The sequence below is a fragment of the Bacillus rossius genome, chromosome 16, assembly GCF_032445375.1.
Source record: "Bacillus rossius redtenbacheri isolate Brsri chromosome 16, Brsri_v3, whole genome shotgun sequence".
Classification (NCBI taxonomy): domain Eukaryota; kingdom Metazoa; phylum Arthropoda; class Insecta; order Phasmatodea; family Bacillidae; genus Bacillus; species Bacillus rossius.
This window is the reverse complement of record NC_086343.1, coordinates 22,581,039-22,596,676: the sequence shown is the minus strand read 5'-3', so window position 1 is coordinate 22,596,676 and position 15,638 is coordinate 22,581,039. Positions and strand designations below refer to the sequence as shown.

Genomic DNA, 15,638 nt, shown 5'->3' with positions numbered 1-15,638 from the left:
TAAACATACACCACTCAGATATCTTGAGTAGTTTTGAAATCACGTTGTTTTTCCTGAAGCTCTGCGCACCGTGTGTGTGACCAGGTAGGCGGGCCCCTTAAAGTAACAATAACTTTCAAGTGAGGTATGTATTTCGTGACAACGCCCTCACCGCTCACCCTGCAGCGTGTGGCAGAACTTCTTGGTGACGGTCCACTCCTCCCGCAGGGACAGGTTGAACATGGAGTACTGCGGGTTGCCCGTCACCTCCTTCTCGATGGTGAGGAAGGTGGGCAGGCTCTTCTGCAGCTGGTGGTCCTCCCGGCTTGAGTACGTCTCCAGGAACATGAGGCCCTTGCACCTGCGGCCAGATGTCCTCGGGGTACCGCGACGCTTTCCCCCCCCCCCCCCCCCGCGCGTCAGCGTCGTTACGGACTACGGGAGGTGACGGGGATAGCCGGGGCGGACCACATGAATCTGTCATAACATTTACCCGACTCTTCTCTTGACTCTCCGTGACCAAAATTTCGTATTTCCCAGACTAATTTTTTTTTGTATTAAAATAATTTATATATATTGCAATTTTATAAAATAATAAAAAGAAAAAAAACAGACTACACCATCCCCATCGCTGGCCTACTCCTGACCACTTTCTTTCTTGAAAATTCAAACAGAACCATACACACACCATTTTATAGTAATTATGACTATGAACTAAAAAACCATCTAAAAGAAATAAAAAATCTTTCAGTCTGGGTGATGGCAGACTAACATAACTATTTACCCTCCAATAAATATCACTGAAGAATTCCCATGACTTTCCCAGATTTAAAATAAATTCGCTAATTCAAACTTTCTTAAATTTTTCCTGATTTTCCATTTTTCCCTGACTTTCCCAAATGTGTACACCCTATCTACGCTTCTCACTTGAAAAAAAACTCCCGGTGCGACCCTGCCAGGAATTGAACCTGGGATGTACAAACAAATTAATGAATTCTTTCGGGTTTACAGTCTCATCGACGACAAGATCATTCAGAACAGATGCGGAGCGAATCGGTAAGCTAGAGGTTAAACGAATTGGAAGGAATGGGCAATACTACAGTACCCACCGGATCACACTACCACGATCAAAACCCACATTGCCTTGGTGAGAGTACCGTATTTAATCGCATAATGTCCGCACATTTCTTTTTAAATACTTGAAATGGAATTTTTTTTAATCCACATAAAGTCCGCACCAGACAAAGCAACCTTGGCCACCCCTGAAAGGCACAGTAACGGGATGGAAATTTACCGATGCTGTCAACAATGCTTTGACCTTGAGTTGTTCATTTCTCCGGAGTGGTCGCTGAGAGGGTTTGTAGCGTGGTGAAACCGTCCGGACTCAGAAACTCCCACTCTAATGCGCAGCTGCCTGCGACGTCACGCGAGTTTCAAGGGGATGGGCTATATATAGCACAAGCCAGTACACGTCCCACACGTTTATTTTGTGTAGGCTGGCTGCGGCTTCTGAACGTAAGAGCGCACACGCGAGTGAGAGAAGGAAACAAAATGAGCGGCGTCTTCCACTAATCACCGGCACCCAATTATCTCGACACCAGTCACATTTCTCACGTCCGCTACGGAGGGTCGCCAGTCACCAGCGTTCTGCGAAGTAGTGTGCCGCCGTTAATATTTTTCAACTGGGCCGAGGGAAGGGTGCCAATTTTACGAAGCAGCGATTTTACTAATGCAATCCACGGAACCGTGAGCATACGAAAAATCAGGGTACTAGTAAACTAATTATGAGAGAACAATTTTTTTTACTCTACAGAAAACATGTAAAATTTTGAGGAAATTTTTTTTTTCGGACTTCACCTCATAATGTCCGCACCCCATTTTTTTGTCAAAAATGTAGCCAAATTACTGCGGACATTATGCGAGTAAATACGGTAAGTGGGAGAGAAAGGCCACGGGTGTGACGTCAGCGACTCTCGCGCACGAACCTGGGGTGGCAGGGCTCCTTGTAGATATCCAGCTGGAAGTACTGGTTGTTGACGAGGAAGCACCGCCTCTTCTTGTAGATGGTGAAGTGCGAGTCGTCCCGCTGGGCCAGCATGTTGATGTAGTCCCGGTGAGTCAGCTGCGTCCGCACCTCGATCACCTGGTTGCGGATCTTCGGCTTGCGGATGGTGTGGATGTAGCTCCAGTGGCCTGCGGGAGGGTGGGCGGTCATCTCTCGTTAAGCTACCCCCGGAACCAACCTCTGGTGCTTCCGACATCAAGAGAACATTCAAAGTTCTACACGTCCGAACTAAAATGCCACTCTGTGGTTTGAACATGTATGCACGTGCACAGATTAGCAAGAGTTATTTTTTTAAACTTCGACGCTCTCAACAACTTAACTGCATCCACAAAAAACTGAAACTCAACCACTATATAACACAAATGTGTTTAAACAAATAAGTATCCTCTAACATCGCTCTTTCCCCACCACTCCCTTTTTTTCTTTTCGAGAACACAACACATTCATCAAGGATGATCACCACAGCTTCAACGAGCTCATTTTGTATACTCTCATTCCACGAGTGAAATTTAGAGTATGTTCGTACCACAATTTGTCAAAATTATCTTGTACGTTCAAGTTTAAGTCTTACAGCAAAAATTTTAATCCAGCATTTTATGGTTCGGCATGTTCTGTAATCCAGGAACAATCCAGCCGTGCCCGTTCAGATTTTTTCAGGTGGGTTCTGGCTGTTGACCTAGGCCGTCAGGTTGCACTACTGTTTTGCTGACTTTCTAGTTTAAGGGTTCAAGTTCGTAATGACTTTTTGAAGACCAATGCTCATCTGTATTTTTTTTCTCTCTGTAGAACTAGCTTATTATTACTTGTTTTTTAATACCATTTTACTGTATACCAGCTCCTTAAAGTAACACCCTAATTCATGCCAGGAAAACGGAAAGGCTAACAAAAACAGTGCTAACTGAATAAGAGAGTACGTAATACAAAATAGTTTATTTCCCAAGCACGAAAGTGTTCTTGCTGACCACCATTTTAATTAAGACACTACGTACTCCAGTTAAGATCAAATTACGGTACTAATACATGTGTAATTATACATTATATGTACATTTAAATAAATTTTCAGATCAAACAACACAAATTGTGTGCGCCACGATTTGCCAATTACACATTCTGGCAGGAGCGAGGTAAACTAGGCCTGAAATCTGGCTTTTCTCACCAAAGGTGCTGCTGACATGCAGGATGGCATAATATAAACATAGGGTGAACACACTAGTGTCAGATATATTTTGTATGTAACATAAAATACAATATTAAATGGGCTAAAGTTAATACCCAATATTTATTAAGGAAAGAGCAAAAAATGTTTGTTGATTTGTCACATTATTTTGTTGAATTGTATTTAGTGCAGTTGCCATTGTGCGCCTACAGAAATAAAAATTCACGAAAGTGCAAAAAAAATCACTACTTTGAATCTATGACAGCACTACTGAAAATCATGCCATGATTAATTGATGTTTTTACTTCAAAACCACACAAATCAAACAGTGATACTTTGAGGGGTGGGTGTCTTATAAGTTTAACTAGTATTACTGTTTAAACTAAATAGACATTCAATAATTGGTAGGCCTGTTCCAATATCAGTTTTTTTTAGTTTGAATTGAATATAAATAAGAAATTACTGTTGAATATAATTATTGAATTCAAACAGTATGAATTAGAATTCCTCTAGAAAATTATTTCCACAATTAACAAATACATATTGAAAGATATGGGAAATAGATAAATACAGTAAAACCTCCATTAACGAATATTCTTTTTAACGAAAAACCCCATCCAACGAAATAAAATTTTGGTCCCGCTGAACCTCCATAAGATCAATGCTGTTTTAACCTATAAATACCGAATTTTATTTGTTCCGAAATAGTGAAATTCCCTTTACAACGAACTGCCGCTTTTGAAAAACATGCAAAAATAAACATCTCCTACAAGACATCCACTAATTTTTTTGCATTCATTGCTTAAAAATATGTGCGTATAACCTTAAAATAATATGCACCATCGCGGAAGACAATAAATAAACAAAGCATCATGGGTAACACCCGTCGTGTATACATGCCACACTTTGTTCAAAATGGCGGGTACATTTAGCGCTAGTGGCGGAAACCTTCTGTACCATCACTCTGGCAAGACGAACAACTAGTAGTATATTTTGCGTTTCTATGTTTAAAGATGCGCACACGCAAATATTTTTAACTATGGTGTAGTACAATTTTCATTTTTTTTTTTCAGTTTTCACTGTTGTTTATTTATCTCCACACGTAGTTATGAAAATCAACTCGGTACTACTGTAAAATGAATTCTAATCCTAAAAAGCGGTGACAGATTGACATTAAAATAAAATTAGAAATTTTAAATACAGCTGATGAAGGTGGAAAAAAAACTGATATAGCTAAACGTTTCGACATCCCGGCGTCTACACTTTCGACCATATTATCCAACCGGGAACAGATAGAAAACAACGCTTCTTTGGTAGGAAGATATCGAAAACGTGTGAAAGTATGTAAAAATGATGATTTGGACAAGATACTTTTTGACTGGCTAATGGAGGCTAGGGCATCTAACATCAACGTCTCTGGGCTGATTTTACAAGAAAAGGCACGTCAGAAAGCACTGGGGATGGGAATTGATAATTTCCAAGGATCAAATGGTTGGCCATTAAACAAGTGTATTCTATGTACTTTTTCATGTTTAATTCTTCATATTGTATTAAACAGTCAGAAAGACAGTTCTAGCCATTTATGTGAAGCTTTATGATGACTAGAAATATATTGTGCGAAACCTCCATTTAACAAACCCCTTTACAACAAACACAACAAATTTTGGTCCCTTAAAAAGAGGTTTCACTGTAATACTTAAGTGAATCATTGGTCAGGTATTCAAAATTTGAAAGGAAAATATAAATATTTATTGTTCATGGTAATCAAAATAGAATCTGCAAAAAAAAATTTCTTTAATAAACAATGCACAGTGAATATGTATGGCTACTGCAGTATATGTGAAGAAATTTTAAGAGGATGAGTTTAAAAATAAAGCAGTTTTGATCTAAAGTTAAATATGATGTAGATCTAAAAAAAATTAAATTAGTTTGTTAACATTTGTCATTATGTGAAAATAAATCATATATTATATTGACATTTATGGATTACATTTCTTGGCTCTTTTTTAACTAAAGTGTAGGAACACAGTAGCTGCTTAGAATGTTCCTTTATTTTTCTGTCCAGTGTATGATTGCGTGGTAAAAGAGGTGAAGTTTATTCCCACTCTTGGTGTAACTTTTTTTTGGGCCACATGTGACAAGATAATCTCGCCTGAGCTGTCATTGCGCTAGGAGTGGGAGTGTGAGTGTAGGCCTGTGTTCGGCTTGTTCACTGTGTATTATCCACCCGAAAAACATTGTCGCAGGTTGTTAGGCTTTAGGAATCATTGCTGTATGTGACCAGATGTTTTACATGAGATCTATACAAGTTTTTCCTCTTCACCACTCCGTATGAAACTAATCATAGAGCTGGCATGCTGTTTTTCTACTCCCTGAACTGAAACTGTTAACTTTAACACCCGCACTGTGTTTCGATTTGTATGAACACGTATTTATCCTATCAGTATGCTGTCAGTTCTAATATATTATTTATTTTTATCTACCTGCCGGACTCTCTTCTCCATAAAACACTTTGGCTGATAACGTGGGTGTTAGCAATGGTTCCAAATTACTGTGTTAAATAAGTCGTCTCAAAATTTACGTGGCCAGACGTAGCAAAATCTCCACGTACATAACCCTAAAACATTATGGAAATCCTGCGGAAATTTTGTACCCGCCCGACAAGAAAATCATCTGTGATCCCAAAGTTTTCCAAGACTTTTGAGATACCACACAGCCGTATTCGCAAACGACTGAATATTTATTTTGACGTGACGTCTAATAAATCGATGAACGCCGGCTGCACGCATGAAAAAGTGTCCAGTTACACACATTGTTCCGTTACGCTGTGTCCCGTTACGCTCATTGTACGCTTGCGCCGCATCTATCTCTCTTCCATTCGATTGTAACAACCATCAATTTTACTTTTTCGAGGCACATTAAACTTGAAACACTCCCATTCGTTTCCTACTTTTCCTATCATTGTCCTATCCTTAACAGAATAACACAGATTGGAAGAAGTTAAATAGCAAACATGTACAAAAGTTATAGTTAAATTTTCTCTTTGTTAAAGTAATAAACATATTTGAATTAATGAGTGCTAATAGAAGTAAATTTATCAATTAAATTGTAGATTTCATTTCACTCCTTCTTGGTATCCACACAAAATAGTGATAATTCAATAAAAATGATTCAATTTTATTCATAAAAGTATGCAATCATTTCATCAATGATTGTAATGACGTTGTCACAAACTATCATCCGTAAACCGACTTTACAGACAACCATTTTTTTTTACGTGTTAGTATTCAAAATCAAATCAAATACAAATAATAAAACTATTCGTTCGGATATTCCAAAAATTTGAACATCCGCACAGGCCTGATAATCGGGCATAGCCGTGGTCCGAAAAGTGAGGGATTAAAATATTTTTCCACTGTGTTTTGTCCTGCAACTGGACGGTTCCCCCACGCACCGTTCTGCCCCCTCTTCCTGAGGCGGGCCTGCATCTTGGGCGTGCTGGTCTGCAGGTAGTTGTGGACGACGTCGAAGTCCTGGAACGTGGGGAAGGCGGAGTCGGGCGGCAGCGGGCCGCGCACTAGGAACTTCAGCTTCTTCGAGTCGGTCAGCAGGCGGTCGCCGGTGTCGATGCCCAGTTTCTGGCACACACCCTGGGCAACGGCAACAGCCGAACATTAATCCGAGGGCATCATACCAAAAGGGCGTATAAACGAAAATGCAAGTTTACAGGGGAGTCATTTAAAGTTTGGCTTTTTTCCCCTTCCTTTGTCTACATAACATGGTATTATCATTCGATTCATGGTTATGTTTTTCAGAAGCTCTGAATAAGTGTTTAGGTATGAACCTAATTGGGTTATATTACATTTATCTCGATATTGCAAAAAGTGTTGATACGCCCTTCTGGTATGATGCCCTCGAAATAGTGTTACAATTGGAATTGTAAAACACCATCTTTAATTTATCCTTAACAATAATTTACATTTTAATTTTTTATCCGTGTTAAAACAGAGTAGATAATTTAATGAAGTGCCTTAAATTGATAAGGGACTTGGTGCTACAAATAGTTTACCTTATGAAGTACATATAGATTTTTTTTTAGAATGATTACAACTCTAGTAATACTGTCAAATAAACACTATTTCATTGTGTTAGAAAAACTCTTATGGCTACGGAAGAAAATTTTAGGGTTAGGTTTCTCTTTCTTAGGTAGTATAGGCAGTAAATAAAGGCTGGGTGAGATTTGCTTGATGTTTCTGGAAGGATGTGAGCACATGCTGCAATGCTGCAAGAACGGACAGCTGCGTGCAAGGTGCATGGAGCGGAACAGCAGTGTGCTGGGAATGTTCCAACTTCCGTAGCATGTGTGGGTGTGCTCGAAAAGGGGGGGGGGAGGGGAGAGAGACAGGGTTTCCAGCCGACGTTCGTCCAAGCCGTGGCCTTAAAATAAGGCCGTTCTCTCAGGAACCGCTGGTGTACGTGCGGGGTGCGAGGGTTGGACGACCCACTGTTTAGCTGTTTGTCACGCCAGGAGTTCTGGGCTGTGATTGGTCGGCAGGCACCAGAGTGGGTGAGTCATGATCGGTGAATGATATTTTCCAGAAGCCTCGGGCAAATTCGCACTTCATGGCAGTGATAGTGGCAATATTATTGACATAGGTCAAAACCACATAAGCATTATATTCAATTTTAATTTTTTGTTTATCAGTCAAGATTTCGAACAAAAAAATTTTTTTTGAGACATTCATTTATTGTTAAAAGAACGGAGATGCTTTCAAGAATGTATGTAAATACAGAGTTGGTATAAAAATAGTTAAAGATGCTAAATTTAGCATATTTTACCCTCGTTTATACTTTTTCCATATTTTTCTGTCTATTACAAATGTAAAAAAGTTTTACAATAAATGGCAGCAAACATAAAACTGAAAATAGAGAAGCAATTGGCCAAACAGTACAAGAGCCATTATTACTTACAGCAATCATCCTGTTGATTTTCGTCTCAAAATCAGTCGAATTGTCTATCACATCGAAATAGGGGTGCCCTATCCACGCAGAAGCAGCTTTGGAGTCCAGTTCTCTCGCAAGTTCCAAGCCTTCGCTCCGGCAAGCGTGGTCCTGTAAGCAAGAGCACCTACTTGCAGTCCATTACCGATGCAAGCCATCAACACAACACCAAAGGTATCATTTGGGGTTCACTTTCAATCGAGAAAAACCTAATTTCATTGCAATTACAAAATCATCCAATTGGTCAGTATAATTACTAACAATTTACCATAAATCTTTAAACCTCCTTTTTTTCCAGCATTATACTTAACAACAGTCCTACATTTCAGCATAAATTAAACCTAATAATTTTCAGTTCTTTTGTTTAATTTTAACTTTTTTAACTCTCATTGTTGGACCTGCACAAAAATGTTATAAATGTACTTTTGGCATTAATTACGCAAAAGTTACAATATGCATACATATATTTTGTGAGTGAGGGTGTGTATATATGTGGGTGTTTATGAAAATTGTAACAGACACTTTGTGGTACTTAAGCTAATCACAAAGTCTACAAGTTTAACGGTGTTAGATGTAAATATAAAATAATGACCCTGAACAGGGCAAACATACTCTCCTCCCTTTTAAGATTGCTACAATGTTCAGGAAACATCCAGTACAAGCTACAACATTGCATAACCTCTGCCCTCTTATTTATATGATTTAAATTTAATATTGAACATAAGAAATTAATAAGTAACAGACTATTGTATATTTACAGGCATTCGAGGTTGTGGTGACCACTTGGTTCCGAGAATAATCATCATTCTTTATAACTTTGTTATTTTTATTTTTATTTTTATAAAACTATTTGAAATATTCGTTTATTATCTTTTACCTTGGCTTGAATGTTCGGGTTGTTGCGTAATGTAGTAATGGCAGCAATAATAGTGCGGGAAAAATGAATTTATGCTGCTCCTATGAAAGGTTATCTGTCTGTGCGAGAGACAGAAAATAGGGAAGGTTCACTACCCCCCATCTCCCATCATTTGGATTAAAGCTAATTTTACGGTGCTCTATGTACCATTTAGGCCCACGTGCTGGTGATTGGCAGGCTAGTTTACCACACGCAGGAGCAGAGCGGCAGCGGAATATAAAAACCAGAAACGACCGACTTCCACGCTTGCGCGCGTGCGATCTCGAACGGACCAGACACACACGCGACGAGCCAGAGCCCCAACCTCAGTCGTGTAGAAGTCCTCCGCCCCGTTGGCCGCAGACACCATGTGCACTATCTGGTTGTAGCGGTTGTCCCGGAGCTCCACCGGGTTCCAGCCGTTCCTCCGCATCATCTGCTCCCACTTCTCGGGCGAGATGACTGCAACCGCAAACCACAAGCCATCAGCACGACACTCCACGCGCTTCCAACTCCAAAACATTCCAAACTTCTGTAGGAATCTGTCCCACGTGCAATGTTGGTCATTAAATTTTTTTTAGTCATTTCTATAATTCGAGGGCTTTTTCCTGTCACTTTATCACGATACTCCTTCAGAATTTCGCGTGTTGTCTCGAATTTTCACAACAGATATACGACGCACCTCAATCAAGTGGCACCGGAAGAATGTATTTATTTCAAAAAAAGGTTCTCAAATTAACTGAGAGATGTTATATGTATTGGAATAAGTGTTTACATCAGCATAAACATGTATTAAAAAGACAAAACATCTCATGATACTGAACGTGAATTTTGAACAATATATTTTGTTTGATGTAAGTACTCAATTGTCTATTGAATTTTAAAAGATATTTTTCTGTTGTGCACTGAAATTAAACATCTAAAAAAAACTATATATATTTTTATTTATCTAATAGCCTAAATATTTAATAATATTGAAAAACAAATTTGAGCATTTTATCATGCCTGAGACTCCAAATATTGTGGTTTTTGTAAAACAAAGCACCAGTTCCTTCAATTTACAAAAATATTTATTTTTATAGATTTTTTTTGGAGGGGGGGGGGGGGGGGGAAGAGAAAATTGAGATAGACTAATAGTAGCTTTTTTTTTTTGCTGCTTTTAGGTACAACACACAAACTTCCTGCAAAATTTCATGATGGTATCTTTAATAGTTTTCAAGAAAAATATTTTGCAAGTTCTGAGTGCACATTATAGGCATGATTTCGGAGGCTTCAGATAAAAAAAGTAATTTCTAGTTTGAAGCATGGTGTTACCCCTAGTTAATTGTTCACTGCAATAGTTTCCTTTCAGAAAGCCTGCACACCGCACACTATACCACCATGTTGTATCAACACTGCACCATCATGCAAATTGACTGATAGTCTGTTCCAAAAAAAAAAGTCGACCACAATCTGTACAAATAACATATACAACAAAACAATTAAATAACATCTCCAAAGCATGAATTTTTCACAAGTGGGGATTTTTTTCCGGGTATTCACGTTCATCCCACCAAACCAAAAATGCACTCCGTTGCTACTTCACTAGTTGCATCAGAGGCTGGTCGGAACGACAGGAATATCTAACAGCAGCCGGCTACTACGAACATCAATCATCGTCTATCTGCACTGCCCTAGAAGGATTTTAATTTTTTTTTCTAACAAAATAACCAGGGTTTATCCACCTGCCAAGAAACACACACACAGTGACAATCATTTACCATTTTTTAGCAGTACCAAGCCCTTTATGGTGATGCATGGTTAATGATGTAAATCTAGTTCGTACCAAATATTTTGCGAACTGGTGAGGGGAAGAGAAGTAGGGGAAGGGATTATGTATCAGTGGGCCAAAGAGTGCTATACTTGTTCAAAAAATGCATACCATGTAGTGCTTAGTAAGCAATAAATACGTAGATACATGCACCAGCGTTGTTAAAATGAGTGATTTTTTTTAACAGCTGAGTTTTGGCAGACTGTGAGGGGTCAGCAATAATTGCTTCCAAAGGGCTCAGCCAACTAATTGTCTCTGCCGGTCTGTTTCAAACAACACGTTTCCATCTAACTACGGAGCCCAGCTCGCGAGACGTTTGGCTCACACATTAGTTTTGCATCATGCCGTACCCACACTTAACGTAGCGAAAACAGGCAATAGCGGCAAACGTACAAGCAGATGCATCCATGGCTCCTCTGTCGCAAATGATCAGGCAGCTTCGCTGACTGGATTCTCCAAGGGCGAAGAAGGTGTTTTCTATCTGCAGCATTGTTTTCAACAAGTTCTCTTGGAATTTGAATGCTGGAACGAGAACAAAATGACATAAATGTGAGAAATATTCTAGTGAAAGGAACGTAACATTAACATGGGAAAACAAATTATACAGCTTGGCCCAAATAGGACCAAGTAAATTATTGACAGCTTTGCATACTGGCAAGTTTTCATACATCCTCAAAAGATACACATCAATTTTCAGTAAGTTATATTATCCTAAATAATATTTTCGCAATAGCCAATATGGCCCACACCTCATGCCTCTTCAATGTTTTTGTTAGTAATACGTATTCCTAAAATGAAAACTTCCTTAGTGTCGTTAAAAATTATAACAAATTAACTAACTTCATCACTAAAAAATTATCAGATACATTACATGAATTAAGACATAGATAGCACACTAAAAAAAACCACTACCACCATAAAATTAACCCACACACTAAAATTTTAAACAATGTGGCAAACTAAGAAACTATTTATTTTGAAATCTATCTTACTTCGAAGGTAACAAACAACCTATTGAGAAATATGTTTGAGAAGTAAAGAAATACTGTATTTAAGTTAGTAATTTCTCTAAACTATGTAGACCAACTAATTCTAACATAACTTGTAAATACAGTTTCTCAAGTAGGGTGCAATATCGAATGGGGTCTACCAACATTTACAATAAATGTGTGCAGTGTTATAAACATTTAAAAAATTCTCCCAGTAAGACATTATGTAGTACTGTGGAACTAAAATCAGCATAAAATATCAACTGTGATGAGAAAATTGGGCCACTTCTGGATTAACCTACATAACAAACTATGCACTTGCTCCAACTTCAGAATTTTATAACTGTTAAAAGTGGTATAGCAAACGGGGGTGGCTGAGGGGTACAAAACCCCACTCCCTTAGATAAAAATAAATAAAATTGGGAACTGAGATACTACCTATTAGAGATATGAGTGGGAAAATTTTCTAGCAAAATATAACCACACATTTTTCTGGATTATTTTCCATTTTCCCATTAAATAGATTTACATAATTTAGGATAGGTTGATGTTCGTTACACAATAATTTATTTTCTGCAGATTGGCAAGTACTGATTAAACAACAATTTGTTGTTCCTATCAGTTGTTCTCAAATATGTTAAGTAAGCCATTAAGTGGTAAAGGAAAACCAAATGTATGTATTATTTGGTACTGTTTGAACAAAAAGTTGATAAATTTGTGTGCTTCTGTGAAAGTATAAATCAATAGAAAATTTTACAATTTTGCACAATATAATTTTCTGCAAATTACCAGAAAATATTTATAAAAATACTTTTTTAGAAAACTAACATTTCTACTAAGCAGCACCAAAGGTGTCACAATTGTGTATGTAACACATTAAAAAATCTTATAGCAGATAAAGGATGTGAAGCTAAGTTATTAATTTTGTACACATTAAAGATTTTGTTTAGTTGAAAAAAGAGAGACTTAAAAGTTAAAAATGTTCTTTTAACATTATTCAAGGTCCATAAAAACGTGTTTTTTTTTCTTTCGAACTCCTCACTAAAACATACTGGGGTTAAATATCAATGCAATGATTGTTTTATTTCCAATTTGAGTATGTTTCAGTAAAGACCTTTTTTTTGTTTTTTGATGCTTTGCAACAAGTTCCTCCCAAAATGAATTATTGGCTAGGCAGCTGACTGCTACATATCCACTGGTCAGAACTACTTCATGTGAAAAAGTGACAAGCCATATTTAATTCAAGAACTTTCTTCGTCAGTGAAACCCAACATGGTGGTAAGTGTTGTATAACCTGGTTTATCAAGCTGTTCAACAAAACCCCACATACAGAACTCCCTGAATTTTCCCTGTCTTTACCTTACTTTGCCAAATCTTTTACAAAAAAAATTTTTTCCCGTCCAAAACATGAAATATTCATGTAGAAAACCACCATTATAAATTTTTGTATTAAATCCTTCCATTGCCATAGACACTAATTTTTCAATTTTGTGACAAAACTGTTTATGTAGCAACCAAAAACAAGGAAAATATGCACACCATAATGTTTCTTACTTCTTACATCATACTTTGAGGTAAGTACTACCACAGATGAAATTATGCCAAAAAATACTCGAAAAACCAGCACTGTCATAAACCAGTGGTTCTGAAGTGTGGGCCAGGTCACACTGGTGCTTCCCATGTTTCCGGGTGTGCCCTCTGAATTCCAGAAAATGAAGGTTCAGGTAAATATAGTTACTATATTAAACCACTTCACTATAAATATACTGATCGTTTTGACAACACATCATCAGTACGCATCATCTGAACGACTCTACAGGTTTAGCTAACAGTGTTTTAATTAATATAACACAGTTGTATGCTGCCCCTATTCATGCTCATGACTATTCCAACAACTATTTATCGTGGTAACCATCGTTACACAATCATTGTCCGATCCTGCATGAACGTACACAAAGGTTGTTTGCCATGTTGCCACATATGCACATTGCCTTAAAGTTTCCCTAGCTACCAACTTATGAATACATAAATACCCAACTTAAAGAACAGTCTCAATACATAACCAACATATTTCTCAGTATCTGTATATCGCGTGTCGACAATTATTAGTGGAATTTTAACTGAGCCCCGATTTCCAAAAGTTGGAAAACCACTACTACAAATGAAGACTGAACCCAAATGCAATATGCATTGTACAGTAACTGGGTTAGCAATACAGGCTAAGCCTTTGAAAATCTAGTTCATTTAAATTCCCTAACCTAACATATATTTCCATGATTTTTCTAGAAATTCCAAATTTCTTTACTATTCCACATTTTAACAGTTTTCCCTAAAGCTGGTCACCCTGTTTATAAATGTTCAAAATTCACTCTGTGATCCTCCATTGTAATGTTTAACATCTACAAGGCAAGTCACACAATATACCTTCGTTTCCAATTTTCAGCTAAGCAAAATTGCCATTTGCTTAGAACTGGCAGTACAAAACTGATAAAAACATTGGAATTTCAGCACATTCTGGAAAGAATGACAAAGTCGAGAAAGAGGCAATGTGTGTTTAAAAAAAAAAAGTAGAAAGAAACCACCGTCTGTAATATCTCCAGTTCGCAGACAGAAAAATTCTGTAAAATATTTAATCATTCTCCAGCAGCACTGGAAAAGCACATAGAAAAGCACTAACTTACCCATGCCAAAGCCAAAAGATATAGCAAGAGGCATGCTCATAACAATGTTGGCACAAACACTATTGCAAATATAGATAGTACACATAACTAAAGTTAGCATATCACTCATAATGGTTTAACATAAATAAAAGACAAGAAAACCAACAGCAAAGTACTATTTAGAGCTGAGCCAGTCAAACCCTCAGATAATATCAAATCTTTAGTATCTGTAAGATTCCATATTCATTCATGGTCAAAGATTTTATGAGAAATTCAGAAATTCTAATACTAGCACTGTGTAGTTGACATGGACAACATTATTTATCCCTAGAGAAGCTAATAAAGAAATGTTTGCAATTGACACCAGCTAAAATTCTCTGGGAATGTTCGTTTAGCACAGCAGGGGAACATTTTTGACACAAAAAGAAATTCTTTATAACCTAAACATGCAATTATTTTTATTTTAAAAATAAAAATTGAATGGGTGGAATGTTTCTTCAAACTTCAAAAGTCTGTGTTCTTGATCATAAACTATTTTGTTCTTGTCTTTTGAGATCTAGTTCGGATTTGAGACACTTCTTAAAATTAAAATTTCGGATTTGTAGTTGAGTAAACGTAGATTCCCCCCCCCCCCCCTCCCTGAACTAGAACTATTCTTTGAACAATTTACCTTTGCTCAAGCAGAAGAGATGCTTTATAACAGGCAAGCAAATATTGTAGTAGAACAATATAAGAAAGTCGTCAAAAAAACAGCAGACACATTATGCAGCGCATTCTAGCGGCAGGGCCCGATCTTACGCATAAGGGTATTTGGCCATTTAGAATGTACATTTTTTCCAAGTTTTCTGCAGTAGTTGTTATTTACAATGGTTGGAAAAGATCCTGCAATGTTTAGTTGCAATAATTACGATGTTGCCAACTGCTCAAAGTAATTTTTGAAATTAAAAAGTCCTTAGGCAAGTTGGTGCCGAAGTCGTCTGCATGTTTCAGCATTAACCTATATAATCAGTTGCTTATATGAACCCTGGGGAACATATTAAGCTTATAGGTACGCCAAAACAATGTCAGTGATGGCAAAAACTT

The 15,638-nt window shown here is 37.6% G+C and overlaps 1 protein-coding gene across 5 annotated transcripts in view; it reads right to left on the bottom strand.

Annotated features, from left to right (window-relative positions):
• The window catches only part of LOC134540193 (TRPL translocation defect protein 14), a 66,601-nt gene that overhangs the window by 17,704 nt on the left and 33,259 nt on the right, over window positions 1-15,638 (bottom strand). For 3 of the 5 annotated variants that reach the window (XM_063382764.1, XM_063382765.1, XM_063382766.1), the window contains 6 exons: window positions 11,300-11,428; window positions 9,422-9,558; window positions 8,172-8,312; window positions 6,655-6,850; window positions 1,965-2,172; window positions 159-340 (listed from right to left, as the gene is read on the bottom strand). In XM_063382764.1, coding sequence (XP_063238834.1) covers window positions 159-340; window positions 1,965-2,172; window positions 6,655-6,850; window positions 8,172-8,312; window positions 9,422-9,558; window positions 11,300-11,428 — 993 coding nt within the window. Of the gene's footprint in view, window positions 1-151; window positions 341-1,964; window positions 2,173-6,654; window positions 6,851-8,171; window positions 8,313-9,421; window positions 9,559-11,299; window positions 11,429-15,638 lie in introns of all 5 variants that reach the window. The other 2 variants (XM_063382768.1, XM_063382767.1) reach the window with 1 other exon arrangement.